The 24,045-nt window shown below is 46.7% G+C and overlaps 2 protein-coding genes and 1 long non-coding RNA gene across 4 annotated transcripts in view; 2 read left to right on the top strand and 1 right to left on the bottom strand.

Moving 5' to 3' along the window:
- Positions 1-9,711, top strand: part of LOC144734921 (uncharacterized) — a 47,203-nt gene extending 37,492 nt beyond the window's left edge. For both annotated transcript variants that reach the window (XM_078617378.1, XM_078617377.1), the window contains one exon: positions 245-9,711. In XM_078617378.1, coding sequence (XP_078473504.1) covers positions 245-288 — 44 coding nt within the window. In that variant the 3' untranslated portion in view covers positions 289-9,711. The remainder of the gene's footprint in view (positions 1-244) is intronic.
- A 2,512-nt stretch (positions 9,712-12,223) lies between these two features.
- On the bottom strand, positions 12,224-15,636 carry LOC144734922 (uncharacterized). The gene is made up of 2 exons (XR_013588571.1): positions 15,369-15,636; positions 12,224-12,668 (listed from the first exon to the last, which is right to left on the bottom strand). It is a non-coding gene; the product is annotated as an uncharacterized LOC144734922 (long non-coding RNA).
- Positions 15,637-18,871: 3,235 nt separating this feature from the next.
- LOC144734751 (uncharacterized) lies at positions 18,872-23,337 on the top strand. Its single transcript, XM_078617108.1, has 2 exons — positions 18,872-19,004; positions 21,327-23,337. The coding sequence occupies exons 1-2, from the start codon at positions 18,903-18,905 to the stop codon at positions 22,875-22,877; spliced, it is 1,653 nt and encodes a 550-aa protein (XP_078473234.1). The 5' UTR covers positions 18,872-18,902; the 3' UTR covers positions 22,878-23,337.
- Positions 23,338-24,045: the final 708 nt, after the last annotated feature.

Genomic DNA, 24,045 nt, shown 5'->3' with positions numbered 1-24,045 from the left:
TACTTCCAGTCCCACGGTAAATAGTGGGAGGAGATTTGAAACTTTTATTTCCAACCATTTCCATGTTATCGGATTTGTAGAGTTATCGAACAAAATAATCATGAATCAATTCCTTAAATGATTGGATATCCCAGCTCTGAGTTGAACACTACATTTAAATGTGTACAGTGCTTGAACAAGTCACTTGAATGCAATTTGTCAGAATGTCTTCCCATGTTAATATTTCTTTTGTTTGCTTTTACAGCCGGAACTTACAATCGGATTCCACAAAGATATTCCCTCCAGTGAACCCCACTGAAGACTCCACACATTCCCACGGTGCCCACCCAGGAACGATCCAAACGTCGTACACCACGTCTCGCCCTTGAGCCGTTGGCCCAAAAATGGCTCATTGGTACCACCTAGGGGGGCAAATGCTACCAATGATTATTTTAAAGAATTTTAACATTACGTCACGAATATGTCTGATAGCAAGAACACCGTGGTAGTTTTTTTTTTTTTACGAAAAAGGTCATCGAAAAAGGTCACCGTGTTAAATTTGATGGAGAATATTGTTTCAGAAGGGAAACAACTGAATGTGAAATTAATCGTCGATGGAATATGAACATAAATATGAAGTGTGTCTATAGAACAGAGAGTATGTGTGCTAAGCTTTCTGCCCATGGCGGATACTGGTAGCCTTTCCAACCCATGTGGTACCAACCAATCCCCTTTGAACATCTACTATACACTGCCCAACTACAACAATATAGAGTGACGCACTTTTTACATTGTTGACGTTCTACCTTCTACTCCTCCCACACCCCCATCCTACTTTAGCCTTATTATTTTTACCATGCTCTTGGCCAAAGCTGAATTTTAAGTGTTTAATTCAGGGATGGATACGTAGAATAACGGTCAGCTGGCAAATTCTGTGGCTAGAAAGAGGGCAGAACAATGTTCGGTCACCCCCATCTGAAAAAATGGTTCGCTCCGTAGCACATTCCCTGTAAACTCATGCTTGCTTAGTTTGGACTGCGGGTCGGTCTATTGTTTTATTAGGGGTGGTTTAGTTGTTGTGCCCTCACCGTCCAGATTTGCTCGGGGAAGTGAAAGCCACGGTCGTCAGAACACTTGGGCAGCAAACGATGGACAAAGGAGGCACGTATTTTTTTTCTTGGTATTATTTGGAAACCAAACTAAATTATTTGCTTCGGGTTTTCTGGAACCAGAAGGCAATTGTAGCAATGAATTCTAACATGGAGGCCAGTGTGTGTACCCACAACTTAACAAAACGGTCTCTTTGTACTTCAAGCATTCAAGTACAGTTTAATTGTTTCGTATAAATACAGTATATTACTGTTATAAACAAATGACGTGTTATTTAGCGACCTGCAATATTGAATAACGTATTTAATTTGCAGCTGGGTGTAAAGGGCATGCGACCTAATTTTTGTTTTCTATGCGGGACCATCGCGCTGTTCTGCGATTCAAAACCAGGCAATGCCCTCGTCGTTTTTGGTCTCAGAATTGGGCCCTCACTCGACTCGACAAACGTCTGTGCCCCGTTACGTCCGTCCGTCCGATGCGTTCACCTCCTCGACGCGCCGCGATGAGGGAACCATGCTGCCAGACCTGCTAAACGCTACCCACGTTGTTCTGATGCTTCACCAGACCAGTGTGTGTGCAAGTCTGCCTCTAGTCCACCTCGTGTCTGTGTCACTGATTACCAGCATCCTCAAGGGCGATTGTTAAGTCTGGTGGCACATTGTCGCTCCGGCTTCAGGTGGTGGCAAACTACACTCTGTGTTTTTTGTTTTGTTTCTTGTTTTAAGCAAAGCAAGCTCGTGGTTTCGTTGATCAGCGTGATAACTGGATTGTGATAGTGACGCGTTACCTTCCACCTGGCAGACTGCATGATTTTTTTTAAATACGGCTCCATCTGACGGAGGACGCTTTGACAAGGCCACCTTTCCCGTTCGCAGTATTAAAGTCGAACTGTTTGCTCGAAACTGGCAGACCCAGGAGGTTAGGGCCTATTCTTTGTATTCAGACTGGAGCAAAAGGTTAGCTCTTGAACCTCATCTCCATGACCAACTTTTTGGTGGACTGGCACTAGCCTTGTGCATCTCCATGATCTCGTGAAGTTGTCCCGTGATATCATCATTATTATTAGGCTGGCCCTACCTAGTCCACCAGGTCTCATTTTAGATATAAATCCGGACAGCATCAATATGCTGATGAGATTTGCTTACTAAGTTCAGCATATTTGTCAACAAGGAGAGGCCGAATTATAACACTTGCTTTGTTTTGAGAGCATAATTTAGTCAACATTGTTTGTTATAAACAGACAAATATTAAAAGTATTGTTTTTTAATACACAATACTTTCTGACGCACACGCCCACTCATCCTTCCTATCCCATAAACTAGGCGAGTGCTGCACAGCAACATTGTGCCATCCCTAGGTGAGTGGCTATACCACATGAGATGGGGAAAGGCAAAACGCAGAGCTGTCAAGTTGGGAGACGGCAAAGCCTAAGCCTGGCCAGCAATGGTTGTGAGATTGATTAGCGGCGGTGTGAGTTGCGGGTTTGCGGGGGAGGGAGGTATTATCAAGGAATGGGGGAAAATGGGAGCTGTTTTCGCATTTGCAGGCTGTACCGTTATGCCGTTTACTACAAACCGGTCAAGGCTTCCCAGAGGTTTTTTACCTACGTGACTTTACCGAAAAACCTAAGAGTATATTCCCAGAGGTTCCTGGAGGCCTGAGGCAGAATGCCACGTGGGACCCGTTTATTATTTGGCAATAAAACAACCCTGATGTGAGGCCTTCATTCCTACAAGGCCCAGTGCAAACGGCTCCTTTTACCTCGCCCCCCACCCCCACACCTTTCTGGGCAGGTCTGGTATGGCCTGCAGCGTAGTGAGAAACAGAGCAATTGCGTGAGACTTCCAAGCTCTGGAAACGAATGGTGCCTGGGGCACGTCGTTTCCGCGATGCCACGCATTGCTGGGCTGGAGCTAATCCGGCTCAACGTCACAACGCGCAGATAGCCTGACCACAGCGAGTTTTGTTTCATGGAGATGTAGGATTTTCCGCCTTACTCAGGCGATGTTTTGGGCACGATTGACATCTTTCTGATCCATGAGGAATGCAGACCGTGACCCCGGCACTGACGTGGATTACAAACTTCGGCGAACACTCGTTTTGTGACGGCGCTACTGAAACAATATCCAATCCACGAGATGACTGGCTTGTCTCAGATATTTGTGTCAGCCATTTTGAAGATTCCAGGCCAGTCATTCAGAGTAGCATGGAATGTGTATCCTAAAAGAGACTTTTACCGATATATTTGTCCATCGCCATCTAGCAGGGTGTAAGCAATGCGAGGTGAGTGGAGGCAATCAAATGCACAGCTAAAGAAAATATCGACGATTGGAGGGTTAGATACATTCATGGAACAGACACATTTTAGGTGGCTCTAAAGTATATTATCCCAGACATCTTCCAGCGTGTCACTTAGCTGTTGGTAGGCTTTGCATTTTGATGGAGCAACTCTTCTGTTTGCAGCCGATGATCATGCCCTGGAATTGTATCAAATAGCCAGTGCGTTGCGACTAGAGCAATCGGAAATTGGAGAAAACCCAGCTTTGTCCATCATTCTCATCTCTATTCAACGGTGAGCAACCAATCTTGCCAATATCATGTCATTTGCCAGAGCGTCATGGCGCGCGCCCTTCACTGCAGCAGCAGGTGGCAATAATATAATTTTATGTAAATTCGCTGATAGGAGCAACCGTGCAGATTAAATACCATTGCTGTAAAGCCAGGTCCACACTTGAGCGATCAGTTGCATGTAACCCAACAATGTATATGCAACCGGTTTTGAGCAGTTGCACTGCCGGTTGCTTGATGTAGAGATAGATTCTACTTTCAAAGTATCTGCTCAATGATTTGGGCAACTTACTCGGACCACCATTGCAATAACCCCCCCCCCCCCCCCCCATTATTGCATTGTTGCGTTGGTTCCCCATCTCTTAAACGAGCGGTTATTTAAGATCACGCTGCTCGTATTCAAGGCCTTGTGAGAGCTGGCTCCGCTTTATATTCACGAGCCAATTCAACCGCAATGCCCTGGCAGGGTCCATAAGATCCGTCGATGCTGCCCTCCCATGTTACACCTCGATGTCGGTTACATTCTTGGGGTGATTGGGAATTTACCGTGGTGGTCTCCCCCCCCCCCCCTTCCCCGGTTGTAGATATCCCGACCGTTGGAGATCAGGCTCCCGGGCAATGCTGACAGTGTTTCAATTTCGACTAACAACCTATCTTTTTTAATAATAAGGTTTCTCCTTCATTAGTTTTCTTCCCCTTTGGCTCGTATTCTGCCAACCGCCTCTTTCTTCGTGGCTCCTTGAGACTTTATGAAAGGCGCTTGACAAGTGCACATTCTTATTTCTGTAGCGATGTATTTCATCATGCGCACGCTCGCGAACTGCTCGCTCCGATGTGGACAACGCAGTTGTAGGAGACTACGTTGATTTCCAGAGCGACGTGGTTGTGCAACACATAAGCCCGGTGTGTGCTTGGCTTAAAGCTGTGCTTGCTGATGTTGGAGACCATCCATCCCATCGTTGAGACCGTCCCTTTACGTGTGTGTGTGGCTGTCAGGTGGCTTTTGAGAGCAAGACAGAAACGCTGTACAGACTTGCATATTATTAACACAGTAACAGCTCACGGCAATTAACTGGTGACATGAACAGCGTGGGAAGTCGTGTGTTACAAATCATCGGAATAGTCTGAGGTGACGTCTTAACTTTGTGTCCTATTTTCAAAACCTCTTGACTACCACTGATATGTATACATGTTTTAGTAATATATTTCTTGATGCAAATACGTCGAAAAAGCATTGCCTCAGCTACAGCATGTTACGGTAATGCTGGCATCACACAAATATGGTTTCCATTAGCAGGCTTGTCATCAGGAACACAGTTAAATATTTAGATCAGCGTTGCCACATGTTTGGTAGTTGTTGTTTTTTCCCATTTATTATTGTCAAAGTCTTTCAACTCCGACGTTCTCACACACGCAAGTAAATAGTCCAGGTTTTTACCAGACCCAACCTTACATTCTTATGCAAACCAAACTTGTGAAGAAGACTTCGCTCGACAGGATGAAGTGACATCCTGGTCAGCCAGTGAAAATCCCAATTGGTGGGGGGGGGGATACATGACTGACTGTTTGCTGAGTTGTGTTTTTGGTCAATACATTCTTGAAAGGCCCCTATTTTAAGTTTCAAAACTAGTAACTCAATTCGGTTTGTTCACACGTATCGCACATTTTCTATCCGTTGGGCTTGCAGGGTTTTATGGGTTGTTTTCCCATAGTCATGTCCAATTGCAAGATATATACAGCGTGTCATTTTTAGAATGTTGTCATTTGAAAATGGCAGGATCGTTTGTTGCGGTTGACTTTGGAAGAATGGAATCGAATTTGATTCTTTGGTGTCGCTCACAATAAACCCTACCGTGAATATGCACATCAACCAAATGATCAGCGGCAACGCTTGCAGCCCCATCGACCGATCCAATGATGAAGAACGTTCTGGCTAGGGAGCCTTAATTTGTCTCACAGACGTGACCAATTTAATTGAATGGCTATCGACAGAGACCGAGCTTCAGTTAATCACACATATGGTCACTAGTGGCTGCTGTAATTACAGAAAACTCGACCACGTTTTTGTTAATGCAGTGTTTAAAAAAAAACTGACTTCGGAGGCTGTGTGAGCCATGGAGTTGACATTGGTAATATCGAAGCTCGTGCAGGCGATTCCATAACTTTTTTACAAGAAGCCAAACTCACAACAAATGCATTGACGTGTAGCTGTTGCGTTGCTTCTTTGCAACTTTGTTGACAAAGCTGTGACTTTGTTCTTTACCGTTCTGCAAATGTTACCTTCTTGCTTCTTGCAAAACGCTTGAAATGACCACGAAACCGATCGCTATGATAGAAAAAAAATAGAAAAAAATAGAAAAAGCAAAAAATGGCGAAAAATATGACAAACCCTCAAAACGCAACGATTAAAATGAAGATGGAAATAGGTACGAACGTTACATAAGTTGTTTCCATTTTCATTTTTAGCCTTAGGGGTCATCCATTTAGTACGTACGCAAAAATCTGTCAAAACTTAATCCCTCCCCCCTCCCTGTATGCACGCGGACTTTTTACACCCCCTCCCCCCACCTGCGTGCGTACGCTTGACACACCCCCCCCCCCCCCCCCGAATCCTATAGAACGGACGATATTTAATCCACGCAGAAACGATCAAGGATTAATAATATTAACGTGTTTCAGCAAACAGACAGTCCACCGCCGGACTATCTAACTCATTTAAAGACCAATGTAGACAAATTATTATCGAGGCTTCACCCCCCCCCCCCCCCCCGTTTGCTATGCGTACGAACATTGTCAATAGACCCCCCCATACGCAAGCGTACGCATTTGGGTTAACCCCCCCCTCCTCCCTTCATTCGTACGTACTAGATGGATGGGTCCTTAACTCTATGTAACAAGCTGAACCCATTAATTTTTGTCAAGTGATATTCATGCCCTCCTCCCCCCGTCCCTGCCTGGCTCCAAAATCCTCGGCCACTATTTCACAAATCTCCTCCCTGCCGCGACCCCATTTCTCCACACCTCACAGGATTTCCTCGACCCCCCAAAAAAAACAAAATCTATGTCCGCCAATCGCCGCACGCACCGCTGCAAACATGTTTTGTGTTTACACTATGAGACCTTCTTTACCAGTGGCAAAATATAGTAGTAGGTTTTTCATCTGGTCCAACACCAGTGGAGACTAGGCTCTAAGGAAAGCTGTCTCGGGTATGGACCAATCAACTTCAAGGACAGTGCATATTATTATCATCAGAGTTGTTTCTTTTTGTTTGCAATTTGACTACTTGTGTTGTGGTTATTGCAAACATGATGCCTTGTATAAAGGTGTCAGTTTTGTACCAGTTTAAAGGGTAAAAACCTACTACTATGTTTTGTGTTCTTCCACAAACACCTATTTTTTTTGTCCCCTAGAAATGAACGACATCGTGCACAGCCAGGCTATTGATCAAGTCGACACAAAGTGACCGTTGGGATGACAGTGTAAGGATTCATTGCGGCGTTTTGAAAGTTATAGCTTGTGACTTGGGCACACACGCCGCCAGCCTAGCGTATTGTTTCATAGGTGCGGTCTTCCAATCGCGAAGTTCCAGAGGCATGAAGGTCGTGGTTGTGAGTTCCTTTTTGTATTTGGCCATAAGTCCCAACTGGGTGCTGAGATATTGTTAAATGAATGTTTTAAGAGCCATTGCAAATTGGGGTTTTAGTGAACACTGTTATCTTAGCAACTTTTCAACAGTATGATACAGTGCTATTGTAATATTTAGTAGTAATTGGCGTTTAATCGGCAACATCTATACTGCAATCTTCGTTCTACCCTCAACGTTTGAGGTTTGTTATGATATATTATGGAAGGACAAAGGATATTTAACATTTAAATGTTTTAATTAAACCGTTTGGTCATGCATGTAAGCCATTATTTACATGGATCCTGCGATTACAACACCTGTACACGTATGGTCGCCAGGTAGCTGGTAGGATGTCCTATGAAATATTATTGACTGATGGTCACTTTAGTGATCACGCATAAGGAATGACTCCGTATGAAATTTGCATTCGATCTGAATCCTCCACAAGGGGGTGACTTGTTCGGAGCATTCTCTTTGAAAACGTTACAGGATTCTTGTATAGAATGCACGCGTGGATATCTGCTGAATATAACCACCAATATTGACGAGTAGGCAATACTAAGCCTTCACTATTACGTAGTGCAGCTTATACTTAATATTTGTAAGCGAAATATAATTGCCAAAAACGAAGCACATATACGTACCGCGATGTTTGTATGCATGCATACAACATGAGGAATACTTTTTTTTTTAAGGTGACCATTCAAGTGTTCTGTGAAGATTCCAGATTAAATGTGTTAATAAAACTGTCCTGTGCATGCAAGCAGGTTATTTGAAAACTATAACCGTATTGTTGACGCACAGTGATGTATGTATATAAACACCAATGACACTAAAGAAGTAATCTACCCATACATGGACTCACCCACGCGTATCTATATGAAGGCATTTACTCTACATTCACTATACAGTATTCATCATACACATCATCTCATATCCCACTACAATCATATTTGGTTGGTTAATTAAGGCTCATCTCATGAGGTTTCTCCTCTTTCATCTCCACAAGGCACCTGTGCTGTCGACATCCGATCAAGTGGAGAGCGTCATTAGGAATCCTGGCAATACCCCCCCAATGCCTAGAGTCTTCATTGAAAAATATATGTCTTTACGGATGTCCGTTTTTGGAATTCCGTCAAGAGGAGGTTAAAGTCACTGTTGTGAAACACTGCCAATATCTTTTATTCTAAACATAGCAACAGAAATCTTGAGAATTTTAAGGTGAACAACTTTGGTGTCCCGAGGTGATGCTTTTTTAAATTGAGAAGCCCTACAATAGCACTCGTGTCATCTTGTCCGAAACATGTTCAAGCCTATTACTTGTTTTAGTGTCCCTCATCTGTGCATACGAGAAAGAAAACCAGGACAATTATAACTCCAGTTTGCTAGAGTGTGCATGGTCATACGGTACTGTAATCAAGCTCTCCTGTTAAAAAGTCTCTGGAATTTTTAAGCCAAGGAGCTCATTTCATCAAGTTGAACAGTGTCCTCAAAATGAATGTTGTCGCTCACAAAGATATTACTATGATTATTGTTAGTATTAAAACCAACGCTCTGGTTTCAATGAGCTATAACGATGGTTACACGGCAGAGCTGTCCCACAATTTGTGGACTGTGAATATAACACAATGCGTGCGTTGGTGAGAATTATTATGCTGAAAGCAATGAAGACCGATTCGAGTAAGAGTGGTCACAGAATGTGTAACGTCTGCATGTGTCCAAGTCTGTCTGTACAACTACGGTACTGATATCAAAGCTTTAGACTTAGTTTAGGCAACTAGCATCAGATAAGTGGGGGTTCTGAAGTGGCTATTTAACTCAGCAATTATCAATTTATCAACGGTCTGTCCTGCAATGCCAGAGAACAAAACAAACTCGTGCTGTGGTTCAAACCATTCATGGGACATCGGAGGTGAATAAGGTTTCAGCCTTTCCAGACGGATTCTCGATTATCTGTTTTGTTCATTATTACTTTATTTAAGAAGTCTCTTCAATGCTCTTGTAACTAATATGTTAATAAGCAAAAGACAAGTCTGGGAATGTCGTTGTGGTTAAACAAGTTTTTTGTGTGTTCGCGCGCTAGTCGTATAATTGCTTTTTTCTTTTGCCTTTATTTTTTCACCAATTGCGCATGAGAAAACATTTTAAACTGTAAAACTTCAACGAATAAAATGGCAATAATCTGACACTTTTTTATTATTATTAAAAGTGACCAATATTGTGCGTACTGTTGTGTGCTAGCAGGGCTATTATGCTTTGCTGTGTTAAGAAGTTATGGAAACTTAATTTCATTCCTTCCTCTCCAGTGTTCCAAATAGCGAGAGACTTTAAATCGCTCTGTTGTTTTATTTTATGTTGGGCACGAAACAATGTGAGTGGTCTTCATTGTATGGAATATTTTGCAAAGTCATTAAAAAGTCACACTTCAGATATCCTCGTGTCACACTTGAGTCCACGCGTTGTGTGTTTGAGGTGTCAACGGTTCCGTGACTGAGTGTAATGTTTATTAATAAGTGATGATACAAATTTGTCGATCCACTTCTGGATGAAGACCACATTTCACCGCTGGTATCAAAGAGGGTTTGGTGAAAAAAAGTGGCTCGAAATGCATACATATTCTTTGGTTATTCCAGTAAAGTTACGTAGATAGAAAAAACAATTAATTTGTGCATTATTGATTTGAATTATTAAATTGTAAATATTAATTGGGCATGTTTAGTTGTAAATTTTAAGTTTAATTCCCTATAATTTTATTTAAAATATATTTTCACCTATTTAATTTATTTCTGTATGCTGGACATCCACTTCTAGGGTCCATATTAAATTAGTCTGGATTCTACAGATATATTTTATTATCTGTATTACATATATTATCTTGATTTTCCTGTCATTAGTTTTGCCCTCTATTTGGCTTTGTTCACAGTCTGTGGTCACTCTCTGTGTTGAATATATTCTGGACAGACATGTGTCAGATTCCGGGGGTTTGTCCTTTAGAATCAAGTTAATCTAGTTCTTAATTTCACCATTTGGCCTTCTCCACATCCATTTCCAATATTCCTTCTTTTGAAAAATGTATTCAAGATGTTTATTGTCTTTGCTGGCTGCAGACTGGCTGTATGCAGAGACAGGCTTGGTCCCATGGAAACTAAGCCTACCTCATCTAGGTTTCATTGCCTGGGGAGGTATGGGGTCCTGGGTAGAGAAACCAGGCTAAACAGGCCTGGTCCAGGGAACACAAGGCCTACCTCGCCAATGTTTTATTTCCATCCTAGTTGCATGTAGGTTCCCCTGGCATTCATATACCTCGAAGAAACACCCAATGCACTGAACTCAGGATTTTGAGTCTCCTGCCCTACACGCAATTTTTCCCTGAATGAGTTTACAATGACACATTTCGAGATGCTCTTACACAATAGGACTGGGATACACATTCCAGAGTCACTGTGGATCCATCTTCAGCCATAATTGACCTATGGGGTTTCTTTGCTTGCTCGGGTTTTGGTATAGCATCACGGCCAATACTTCATAGCCATCATTTTTACATCGGATTTTCCTTCACGCTGAGCTCACCCTTCTTACAGCACAGGGGCCCGATGGTTCACTCTCACCCCCAATGCCCCCCCTCCCACTCTCTGTTATATGGGAAACTGATGACAAGTTAACCTTCTAGGCAGTGGCGGCTCCTGCAAAATCTCTCAGGGGGGGCAAATGTCTGGATGATTGATAAGGATAAGGTCCACCCATGCAATGGATAAATTAACAGCTTAAGCATGTAAAGGCAACTTCACTTCTTTAATATTAATGAAAAATAAAGTGACTCTTACAATACATCTTGTTTGTTTCTATACTCACTATTAATATACAATCCACTCAAGTTTATTTTATTAAAGATTCCACTAGGTGGCGACAAATTATATTGTTGGATGAAACGTGCTTACGTATGATGACGTAAGCACGTTAGGGCGAGCCCTCCCGGAAGCCATAGAGAATGCATTGCAGCGCCCCCGTTCGAAAAAAAACATGTTTGAATGTAAGTCTATGGGGCCACTCGGGGCGATTCTCAGCCGGAGTGAAATCGCCCAAAAAGAGGCGGTGCTCCACAGAACGTGACATGACGCTGATTGGACTATATCCAGAGGCACAGTGACGGCTAGCGTGACTCTGTGGTTGAATGACATTGGTGGTGCGTCGCCCAATCGCCCTAATAAAGAAACCGCCCCTGCTTCTAGGCTATCGGAATGAAACCAAAAAAAAACTCCCGTGCGGAGGACAGGTTGGGTGGTGAGCCCCGGGTGTGTGTGTGGGTGGTGGGGGCGGGCGGTCGGCATCCCGCTGCTCCGGTCAGCTCGTCCAGTCTCCCCGTGTATGTTGAACTTCTTTCGCACTGTACGTAGCCAACAGTGCTAATCGGAGGTGCAGGGGAGGGACAACAGACTAAAACACATAAAGCAGTTCTTGTAATACGTATGTGGAAATGCGTGTTGTAGAGGTTCCCGTTTCGAATCCGGCAGGCTGCCCTGGTTATTACTGTGGGTGTATAAGCCATACATGTATGCCGTCGGCTTCACATTCAAGATACCTTAACGTCATGAGAAAAGAATAGGCTATTGTGTATCGGCATCGCGGTCCAATTTAAAAAAATGTATTCGCAAATAACTCAATTTAGATTATACATCGCAGCAGTCACCACCCAATAACAAATGAATGTCCACTTACAGGCCAGGTGCTGAGTCTCTTTGCGCCACACAAGGACAGCTGCCACCGGGGGTGCCCTTAAAAAAAAACGTGAATTGTAGCAAGGAATCCCGAATATCACTGAGGCGCGTGCTGCTGGCACTAGAAGACCCCTCCTCTGGTCTTTGGCCCCAGCTCCACTGCCTCCACTGGTGCAGCAAGACAAGCTCCTCGGCGACCGTAGCAAGACACTTGGAAAGCGAAGGTCGTACAAACATCATTTAATATCCAAATAAAGGTGGCAACCACGGAGACAAACAATAGCAATACGACCATGGTGCACTCCAATCAATAATAAAATCACTGCATGTAAATATTATCCCCCGCCCACACACACACACAATTAAATATGATCAGGGGATGTGCTCATAATGTTCCTATTGAGGTCGTAGCGCATGGTGGAAATCTGTCCTTGGGGTCACATTGGCCTGGGCTGCGCGGTGCGTCCCAGTGACATCACTCTCATGCGAGTGACTTTCGTGGTTGTGGTTGTGGTGGTGATGACCGGCCAGTTGCTCGTCCGCGCGTCCCGAATCCTTGATCGTGTGATGCAAGCCGAGCCACAGCGCCATGGTGAGCAATGCGAGACCGGCAGCGACCCGCGTGCACGTCTCCAGGTGACGCGAGGAACGGACCAGCCGAGGTGGGGACCTTGGAGCAAGGAGGGAGTTGTGGCGAAGAGGGGAGACGCAAGACTGGTCACACCACCTCCCGTTTCATTTGACAACAACGACGCACTTTGACAATTCAAATACATTGTTGCACTCTTCATCAAATGGGTTGCATGACATTTCAATTGCATGACATTCACATCAGTAGCAGCAGCAGCGTCGTGTTGGGCAAAGGATGTATCGTTGAAAGTGACCGAGTTGGACGTTTAGATCAAATAATGCATTGTGTTCTGGATTGGAAGTTTTCGTGACTGCAAGGGTGCATACTCTTTGTTTTTTTCGGTAAAAAGAAAGAAAGAAAATAAAAAAATATTTTTTATTTTATTTTTTACCTACGTGACTTTACCGAAAAAACCTAAGAGTATAATACATTGTGTTCCTGTGTGGTTGACACAAGTCAAACCGCAAGCAGTCGACTCTGCTTTCCTTAATTGATTTGGCGTTAAATATAATTCGTACAGCACATTGATGCTTGACAGGTGAAATCTGATACATGATAGTGGCAATAAGTTATAAAGTAATTTCCGTCGTATCGTAATAGTTAACCACTATATGAAAGCTATTGCATTCAACTTCGAGCTCAGTTGATACAGTTGTGTTTGTGGTCATTATTACAGGAGAAAATTTGTGTAATAACCCGAGGGAAAGGGTGAAGAGGAACATCGGGATAATGAGCGGAGAGGAGAGGGAAGGAGGTGTAAGCAGAGGTAATGAGCGGAGGGAACACACGTGGGATCTCATTTGTGTGCAGAAAACTGTGTTGCACTCATTAGTGTAAGCAGGGCCGGTACATTGGTGGGGGTGCAGGGCCCGGGACAAACCCCACCGCGTGGGCACCCCCCAACGCCTTCAAACAAAACTGTAAGTATTATATCTGACACCGTGAGGTCGAATCACGCCCCCCCCCACCCCGAAGCGCGGGGCCCGAGACGGTCGCCCCGATTCTCCGTACCTCTGAGTGTAAGACGTAGGATTACAATTCTTTGTGGGGAGGGACAGGAGTGGGATAAGAGGGGGCTGGGGGGGGGCACGGAGAAGGGTATAAGGAGGAGAGCGGGGTTCAGGGAGAGAGGTGAGACCAGAGGCAGAGAGAATATTGCGGAAGTCAGAGCTAAGGGAGGGGAATGAGGGTGGCTGGACCCGGCGACTGCAGAGCCAGAGCCAAGTTCAAGGGGTCCTGTCCGATAGAGAGACGCACGGTTCACGTTCGGGGCGTTAAGAGTTGAGAAATTGGCGGGATTCGAGTGGGAAACACCAATCGGACATATTACGCATACAACACAGATAGTTAAGATATACAATTCACTTGAGTATATAAAGTTTGGTCATTTTATGCCTATCAAAATGAAGGCCATTGTCAGTTGCAATTGCCAATTGTGGTGGTGGCTTGCTTGTAGGGCAGCGTTCTCCCCTAATTTTCAGAGGAGGGCCACTTTGGCCGATAAGACACATTTGAAACCATTGGGGATTTGACAGCAGCCACGATGTTATCACGTGCAGTGTCTTGTCGGTGTCGGGGGTGGGGGGGACGCACCGGGTACTCATTTGAGGCTGAATCGACCTCGGGGACGCCCAGAACCGATACAGATAATCGTCACTGGTGTTGGCCGTGAGCAAGAATCGATAACGACCACCCCCTCCGCCTCGCTCACCTGGCCCCCACCCCTCACTTGGCTCCTCCTCCCTTGTGTGACCCCTCCCCCTCAGGCTTGGCCCCTCCTTACTCTATCTGACCCCTCCCCCCTCGCTCACCTGGCCCCTCCCCCTCGCTTGGCTCCTCCCCCCCCTTGTGTGACCCCTCCCCCTCAGGCTTGGCCCCTCCTTACTCTATCCTGACCCCTCCCCCCTCGCTCACCTGGCCCCCACCCCTCACTTGGCTCCTCCCCCCTTGTGTGACCCCTCCCCCTCTGGCTTGGCCCCTCCTTCCTCTATCCTGACCCCCCCCCTCACCTGCCCCCCCTCGCTTGGCTCCTCCCCCCTTGTGTGACCCCTCCCCCTCTGGCTTGGCCCCTCCTTACTCTATCTGACCCCTCCCCCCTCGCTCACCTGGCCCCTCCCCCTCGCTTGGCTCCTCCCCCCCTTGTGTGACCCCTCCCCCTCAAGCTTGGCCTCTCCTTACTCTATCCTGACCCCTCCCCCCTCGCTCACCTGGCCCCCACCCCTCACTTGGCTCCTCCCCCCTTGTGTGACCCCTCCCCCTCTGGCTTGGCCCCTCCTTCCTCTATCCTGACCCCCCCCCTCACCTGCCCCCCCTCGCTTGGCTCCTCCCCCTTTGTGTGACCCCTCCCCCTCTGGCTTGGCCCCTCCTTACTCTATCCTGACCCCTCCCCCCTCGCTCACCTGCCCCCCCCCTCACTTGGCTCCTCCCCCCTCGCTCACCTGGCCCCTCCCCCTCGCTTGGCTCCTCCCCCTTGTGTGACTCCTCCCCCTCTGGCTTGGCCCCTCCTTACTCTATCCTGACCCTCCCCCCTCGCTCACCTGGCCTCTCCCCCTTTCGCCTCGCCTCATCTCACCCGGCTCCTCCTCCCACGTATCTGGCTCCTCCCTATCTGTATTGTCCCCTCCCCCCTCGCTCACCTGTTCCCCACCCCCTCTCACCTGGCTCCTCCCCCTCTCACCTGAACCCCTCCCCATGCACCTCGTACTCTGACCGCTGCCGGGGGGGTGGGGAGTCTCTCACCTGAGCAAAACGACCTCCACTCTTTCCGCTTCCTCGTCACTGCTCGCGGCAACCCTCTCGTAGCGCAGCGACGTTTCGATACTGGCCATGTCCAGCGGTGGATGGTCACGAGGACGAGGTGATGGGGACGAGGTGACGGGGGTGAAGATGACCGAGGAGATGGTCGCACAACCGATGATGATGATGTTGTTGACGATGGCAGAGGGCCCAGCCTCTCAGCAAGAGCCCCGGGCGTTCCTCCTCCTCCTCTGTGCCCACGTCACCTCGTAGTTTATTTATGGGGCCACCTCCCGCCTCCGAGGCGGGCTCACAGAGACGACTCTTTATTTATTAAAACATTTCCCCGTTGGGTGTCCCATGAGTATATCGATTGACACGTGGCGGACGCGTGGCCAGTGACACCTACGGTGGCACATTGGTGTCCCCACCGCCACAGCCTTTCGCAGAATGTTGGGGCGAGTGGCACCTGTGAAGGAGGCCGGCACGGCACACGAGGGGGTGGTGTGGCCAGCACCACGCCCGACCGCCTTTGTATCCCCAGTTGTGATATTCACACACAGCACCGGGTACTCAATTAAAGGCTGATTCGACCCAGGGGAGGCCCAAGACCGGTTCAGACATTGTAGTTTTTTGTATTTCAATACGGGATATACCTTATGTGCGTTATACGTATGTACTGTATGTTGAACTTCTTTCGCACCGTACGTAGCCAACTGTGCTAATCGGCGGTGTGGTGGAAGTACAACAAACATTTAGCATCATTAGAGGCATCAACACCAACATAACAACCATCACTTCCTTGATATCCAGCATCACGATCAGCATCATTGCCAGCATCACCACGGCAATCACCACCCCTAAGGGGTCTGTGGGGGTGTAAGGGCTGTGTCTGTGTGTGCGAAGGGGCTCTATGGGGCTTGTGGGAATGTGAGGACTGTGTTCGGGTTATTACTGGTAGGTACCTCCTGGTTACACCAGCCCACAGGGGATTATTGTGTCCGTCGTGCAGGAAGTGGCTGGGTGGGGAGGGAGGGGCTGGGTGGGGAGGGTAGGGTGGGGAGGGGCTGGATGGGGAGGGTGGGGCTGGGTGGGGAGGGTGGGGCTGGGTGGGGAGTGGGAGGGGTGGGGCTGGGTGGGGAGGGGCTGGTCACCCCGTGGTGCCCTTATAAAACTCAACGTTTAACCTACTCACGCCGGCTTGTGCCCACCCTCACAGTCGGGCATATTTGCGGAATACACCACGCCGCCGTTGACCCTGGCCATTGACCGAGGAACCCAACGTTCCTACCAGCTCCCTCCGCAGGAATGTGTTTCGTGGTCTGTGGGGTCTATAGGGGTGTGTGGGGGTATTAAGGGTCTCTAGCCGCATTAGGAGTCTGTGAGAGTATGAGGGGCCTATGGGGTATTTGGGAGGCCTGTGGGGGTATTGGGTGGCCCTTTAGGGGGACCTGAATGGAAACGTATATTATAGGCGACGTTTCGGGCCATGCCCCTTTATTTTTAGGTGCTCTCAAACAGGGTAATCCTTAACACCATGGCGCCTGATAAGAATTTTAAAAAATTATTCAACTTTGAGAGCAGTTTTTTGGTTCATTTGCAAACGAAGCGTTACCTACGAGTAACAAACCTCCATTCAGTCATCAGGTGCAGAGATCGGTGGTGTCCGCGGTGTTTCGGAATGTTGTCCTCTGATGCGCACCCCTAACGTTGTGGGCAGGACAACGCGTGACAGTTGGGACTGTCACGGTGACAGTTGGGAGAGTCACGGGGCCGGTTGGGAGAGTCACGGTGACGGTTGGGGGAGTCACGGTGACGGTTGGGAGAGTCACGGTGACGGTTGGGAGAGTCACGGTGACGGTTGGGGGTGTGCGTGGAGGGGTCTTATACACAGCCTGGTGCAGCAAGGGACCACGGTCAACAGTGCGCGGTGTAATTCACGCGGACGCGTTTGGCTTGCGGCTGTCGCCCTGCTAGTCTGTTGTTGTTGTTTGATGCGGACCCCAACTGTCGACGGTTGCAACGGCCGCCGAGCGACGGTTGCCAGCTGTGTCCAGCAGTCGGCGCTGTTGTTTCACGTCTGTGAAGACATTAAGTTCATCATTTGAAAGGCTGACATCGCAATAGGTGTGTTACATGCACTATGGGGAGTGGGAGGGGGGCACTGGTGGAGCCAGTGGGGTGGGATGCACGCGCCCCCCCAATGATGCGATCGAAATTAGGGATTTCGATCGGATTATTGGGATTTAATATTGATTTGAAGCTTTCGTGACTGCAGGAATCTATACTCTTTGGTTCTGTCGGTAAAGTCACGTAGGTAGAAATAAAATAAAACAAATCACGACGTTTCGATCGCAACACAAGCGGCCGTCATCAGAAACAGTTCCTGAAGAACCATAGAATATATATAAGTGTTTTTATTTTACCAAATAACGCTCACCGAGCTTTATATATTTTACCTTTTTTTGCCTTCAGGAATGACCTGGCCACAAATGATAGCTCAACTTGAAGCGGCGTATCAGTGTGGAAATGCATAGCAGCCAACTACTCTAAACGCGTGTTGATGCTAAATGTGGACTGAGGAGCTGGAGGAAAACAATTCCACGCTTCCCGATTTTGGGGGTGCTATTCAGGCGTAGGATTTGCACTACTGCTGTCTCTCATTTCGCCAGGCGAAGGCAAGAAAGTCTTGTAAATCTAACTGACGTTGTATGAGGGCTATCTAAACATTGGAAACCTCAAGTCAAGATCACGTAAATGTGGCTGTAAGAGACGCGCATCATTTGCAACGAGCGGACAACTTCAAATCAGACTGTTGGTAGTGATGGGACTTTAAGGGTAAACCTCGATAGTGCAGGATCAGCGGGGAATAATGGACGAGGAGGCGATGCGGACATCAGCGACATTGCCAATGACGACCTCTTGATTGACCCCCCCCCCCTACCCACGTGTGCCCCTCCAGGCCCACGTGGCTGTGGTACACGCTGCAAGGAATGGACAACACCAGCATCTGCAGCAGCTGCAGTCGCTGCAGGTCTGTGAGCGATGGAAGCTTCGGGAGCAGCAACAACAGCAGCAGCAGCGGCAGCAGCTTCATGGGCAGCATTTGCTGCCACGCGTGCTGCAGGTTTTCCCTTCACATTCATCTCACTGCTGCACTTTGCTCACCCCAAGCGCGTCAGGATAAATGGATGGCATTGTTATTACTATTCTCCCGCGTTCAAAACAATATATAGACCTCCGGCCAGATAGTGGAAACACGACTCAAAACGGCGCTGTAAAAATAATGTATCTAATGAGGAACAAGCGGAAAACTTAAAAGTCAGACGTTGGCAGTAATGGGAAGTTAAGGAAGGATGAATATGAAGGAAGAAATGACATGACAAGGTGATGCGGTGACATCAATGACATTGACCTTGACGACCTCTTTACTGATTTTACCTCCATTTCAATAAATCTGTCTTGCCCACCCCCCCGCTCCCGAGTGCTAGAGAGAGGCAGCAGCAGCAGCAGGACCAGCTGAGAGAGCAGCGTTTCATGGAGCAGCATGTCATGCACCAGCTGCACCAGCTGCACCAGCTGCATCAGCTGCACCAGCTGCATCAGCTGCATCACGAGCAGCTGCTGCCGCATGATCAGGTTTCCTTTCACATCCACACGAGTGCGTGTCCTCGTACCTCGCCCATTGCTGATTTGACCGATCGCGCCCGAATGTATTGAGGTATGCAGTTCTTATACACTGGTCAACACACTTTTTCTGGCATAAGGTATTCGAACGGTTTTAAGGTATCAGTTTTTGTCTATCACATCAGGTTTTTGAGATATCAAATATTGCATTTTCAATAAAAACTGCGGAAGAAAAATATTGAATAAACGTGGATATCTACATAAAATTATATTATAAACACACTATCCTAAAAATACAGCACCATATTTTAACACTAAAGCAGTCACTTACTCGCAACAACTTGCAATCATAAGTGACAGAGTTAATTTCGGGTAAAATCAATGAAAATGGGGTATGCCGATAGCATAAAATGAGATGTAATAGAGCAAATCTGAGATCAGATTTGGAATCAGCACCCTAAAGTTAGTCTAAAACAACTGCAATAGTGTTTTTTTGTTGACCAGTTTTATTCTTTGATTCTTTCGGTAAAGTCACGTAGATAGAAAAAAATATAAAATAAAAGTAAAGTGAATAAAAAATATCACGACGTTTCGATCGCAACACAAGCGGTCGTCATCAGGAAAATGGGTTCGCCTCTAAAGGCAAACTGTTTATAAAGGTTTGGAGATGGGCGTAGCCCAAGTGTATCAGCAGCATGGGCGGAGCAACAATGCCAATGCAGCAGCAATGCCAATGCAGCAGCATTGCCAAAGCAGCAGCAATGCCAATGCAGCAGCAATGCCAATGCAGCAAAGGGCCGCCAAGAAATCCCTGCACTCTGCTCCACACACCACACTGCTACGGTGGAGGTTGATTGATAAGAAAACATAAGTCAAGTCATGACCCAAAGTGGTTGATGACATCTTTGCAATGATTCCTGAGTCTATGACCTTCCTCTCGGTTGAAATTGTGTCTGTGTCTGTATATATGGATGGCTTCATGAACGAATCTTTGTTGATAGCCAGTCGGCTTGCAAAGTACCATCGCCTTAGAGAAATTAATTTCGTGTGAGCCAGCCGCATTAAAATAATGATCAGCCACGGCAGAAGTATTGGTCCTACCGGCTTTCAAATCTGCCTTGTGCTCACGAACACGGTCCGAGACATGTCGCTTAGTTTCCCCAATGTAACTGCTGCCGCAGATACAACTTAGTTTGTAGACGCCGGGATATTGCATGTCAGGAATCGTGTCCTTCACAGATGGGATCAGATCACGAATTTTATGTACTGTGTTAAATCGGACCTGGATCTTGTGTTTGTCTGCAATGTATGGCAGGGTGATGGTTTTGATTGGATCCTCAGATGGCCCCTTCCTCACGGTTGGGGTGATGGCTTTGCGGATTGTGTAGTCAGAATATCCATTCGCCTTGAGAGCTTGGTGTACGTGTTCGAGTTCACTAGTTAAGTGTTCATAGTCAGAGATACATTGGACTCTATGGTGTAGCGTTTTGATGAGGGAATTTTTTTGGGATGGATGGTGGTGGGAATCAGGTTTTAGGTAGGCGTCAGTATGGGTTACTTTCCTGTAGACAGAGTGGCTCAATGAGCCATCTGGTCTTTTTGATTAGGACATCCAAAAAAGGTAGCATGCCATCCTTTTCTACCTCCATGGTGAATTTGATGGCTGGGTGTATGGAATTGATGTGGTTGTCGTTCGCTCCAATGTGGCTCGGCCACTCGCGGGTTGACCGGGAGATTCCTAAACATTATTATTACTAATTACTTTTTCCAGGTTTAAAATTTAAATATTCTGTGCCAGTCACGACAGCTGTGGGGTTAGTATTAGTAGTGGGTTTTTTTCTCGCTTTTAACGGCATTCGTCCCCATTGCAACAATCAGTCTGCAAGATGTGGCGGAATGTGCCAGAATTATTCATGAGCTGGTATGTGTCTTGTTGTGTGTACGTGTGTCCTCGTGTGTGTATGTGCTTGTGTGCATGTGCCTGTGCACACAAGCAGTGTAGCGATCAGCGCGCTGCGCAACGAACCTGGCTACCCGAGTTCGATTCCCGCTCACGGCCAACACCAGTGATGATTATCTGAACCGTTACTGGGCCTCCCCCAGGTCGACTCAGCCTCAAATGAGTACCTGGTGCGATGTGTAAAGATCACCATTTGGGAGACAAAGGCGGCTGGGCGGGGTGCTGGCCACCCACCCCCTCGTGTGCCAGTGCCGGCCTTCAGAGGTGCTACTCGCTAACAGCACTTACCCCAACAGTCTGTTAAGGCAACACGGGGGATCTTTGTATGTGTGCTCATATGTGCATGTGTGCATGTGTTTATGCACGTGTTCAAGGAACAGGAGCAGCTTGAGGACCAAAAGCAGCTGGAGGAACAGAAGCAGCTCAAAGAACAGAAACAGGTTGAGAAACGGGATCAGCTGAAGGAACAGAACCAGCTTGAGGAACAGAAGCAGGTTGAGCAACAGAAGCAACTAGAGAAACAGAAACAGCTTGAGGAACAGAACCAGCTGGAAGAACAGAAGCAACTTGAGAAACAGATGCAGCTCAAGGAAGAGAAGAATCAGCTCAAAGAACAGAAGCGGCTTGAGGAACACAAGCAGCTTGAGAAGCAGAAGCAGCTTGAGAAACAGGAGCAGCTGGAGGAGCAGCTGGAGGAACAGCGGCAGTTTGAGGAACAAAAGCAGCTGGAGGAACAGAAGCAGCTGGAGGAACAGAAGCAGCTGGAGGAACAGCGGCAGTTTGAGGAACAGAAGCAGCTGGAGGAACAGAAGCAGCTGGAGGAACAGCGGCAGTTTGAGGAACAGAAGCAGCTGGAGGAACAGAAGCAGCTGGAGGAACAGCGGAAGTTTGAGGAACAGAAGCAGCTGGAGGAACAGAAGCAGCTGGAGGAACAGCGGCAGTTTGAGGAACAGAAGCCGCTTGATAGACAGAAGCAGCTCAAGGAAGAGAAGAATCAGCTAAAAACACAGAAGCAGCTTGACAAGCAGAATCAGCTGGAGGAACAGAAGATGCTCAAGGAAAAGAAGAAGCAGCTCAAGGAACAGAAGCAGCTCGAGGAACGGAAGCATCTTGAGGAACAGAAGCAGCTCAAGGAAGAGAAGAATCAGCTCAAAAAACAGAAGCAGCTTGACAAGCAGAATCAGCTGGAGGAACAGAAGATGCTCAAGGAAAAGAAGAAGCAGCTCAAGGAACAGAAGCAGCTCGAGGAACGGAAGCATCTTGAGGAACAGAAGCAGCAACTCAAGGAACAAAAGAAGCAGCTGAAGGAGCTTAAGCAGCTGGAGAAACAGAAGCAGCTGGAAGAACAAAAGCAGCTGGAAGAACAAAAGCAGCTTGAGGAACGGATGCAGCAACTCAAGGAACAAAAGAAGCGACTGAAGGAGCTTATGCAGCTGGATAAACAGAAGCAGCTTGAGAAACAGAAGCAGCTGGAAGAACAAAAGCAGCTGGAAGAACAAAAGCAGCAGTTCAAGCAGGAAAAGAAACAGCTCAAGGAACGGAAGCAGCTCGAGAAACAGAAGCAGCAACTTGAACAGGTGCTCAAGGAAGAGAACCAACAACTTGAGGAACAAGATCAGCTGGAAGAACAGCAGCAGCTTAAGAATCAGCTTGAGGTACAGAAGCTTGAGGAACAGAAGCAGCTTAAGGAAGAGAACAAGCTGAAGGAACAGAGGCTGTATGAGGAACAGCAGCAGCTTGAGAAACAAAGTCAGCTTGAGGAACGGAAACAGCTTGAACAGAAGCAGCTTGAGGAACAGAAGCACCATGAGAAACAAGCTGCTGGAGAAACAGAAGCAATTTCGCTGAGCCTCAAGACTTTCAGTTCGAGTCCTGCAATGGGATATTTGCTCAATTTAAGTCATGAGTCTCAATACACTTCATAGCTTCACAGGTAGATTCAATAATGCATCGTTGGACTACCACCTTCTAACCACCTCAGTCATATATTAACCAAACGAACATCTTAATTTTTAAAGATTACATTTGTAAAAGGTTACATCGCCGCTAGGGCGGGTTTGATCGACAGCAGCCGGGGTTAAATGCTGTTGGATAACATTCAAGGTGATCCGTTTATAGTTTGTCCACTGAATAGCAGGGAGACATTGCAGAGAAAACGTGTCCCACCAATCTCAATGCACGCGTTACATCTGTTCACACTCTGTGATATATTGAGCCATCGCTTTCGCAATGTTCAATTTGCTGTTGAGAAGAACGTTAAGAGGGTTATTAAAATTAGTCTATCCATGGACCGTCCTGTATTTGCCACGGTGCACAATATCCACTTGTTGAAAAACTATCATTTACTTTGTAATGTTTCCTTTTAATAAATGGTATATTCCACTCTATGTTGGCTCCCGCTGGCCGCTATCCAATTTCAATCCTGATCCAGATGTAATCATGCCCCTTTCAAAATACGGCCGTTCAACGTTGCTGTGTAATTTTGATCTTGTATTGAGACGAGCGGGGGCTGGGTCGACTCGTGATAATGACGCCACAGGCCGGTGGCACACACGTGGTTTCCACGTGGCACACACGTGGTTTCCACGTGGCACCGTGCACTGCATTTAAATTAACACCAACAGCAGCATCCATGATCAGTACACCACTCCATCTCGGTGGATGTTCCAAAGGGTCGCGTTCAATTCTTTGACTGCAATTGCATGACTTCTGTAGTTACCGTATTCTATACATTACGGACTAATGTTGATGATAGGTGTGCTTAATGAAGACACGTTTAATCAACTGCCTACTACTTGCTCTTAGATTTGGATCACAAACATGGTCATTAAGAAAATGGAACAAAAACGTCAAGGTGCACGAAGAAGCATAGAAATGGGCACGCTTGTAAACAAATATAAAGAGGAACACGTGAAACAGATCACAAACTTAATTAGGATTGATTCACGGGAATTTATGAAGGGAGTGGCAGTCACAGCAAGGAAACTACTCTTTGGTTATTTCGGTAAAGTCACGTAGGTATAAAATCTATTAAATTAAATAATGACTTCATTTATTTTATTTTATAGCTGTGACTTTACCGAAAGAACCAAA

Source organism: Lampetra planeri, chromosome 53 (genome assembly GCF_965212315.1).
Source record: "Lampetra planeri chromosome 53, kcLamPlan1.2.h2, whole genome shotgun sequence".
NCBI lineage: Eukaryota > Metazoa > Chordata > Hyperoartia > Petromyzontiformes > Petromyzontidae > Lampetra > Lampetra planeri.
Note: the sequence above shows the minus strand (reverse complement) of the source record. Positions and strands in the feature narration are given on the sequence as shown.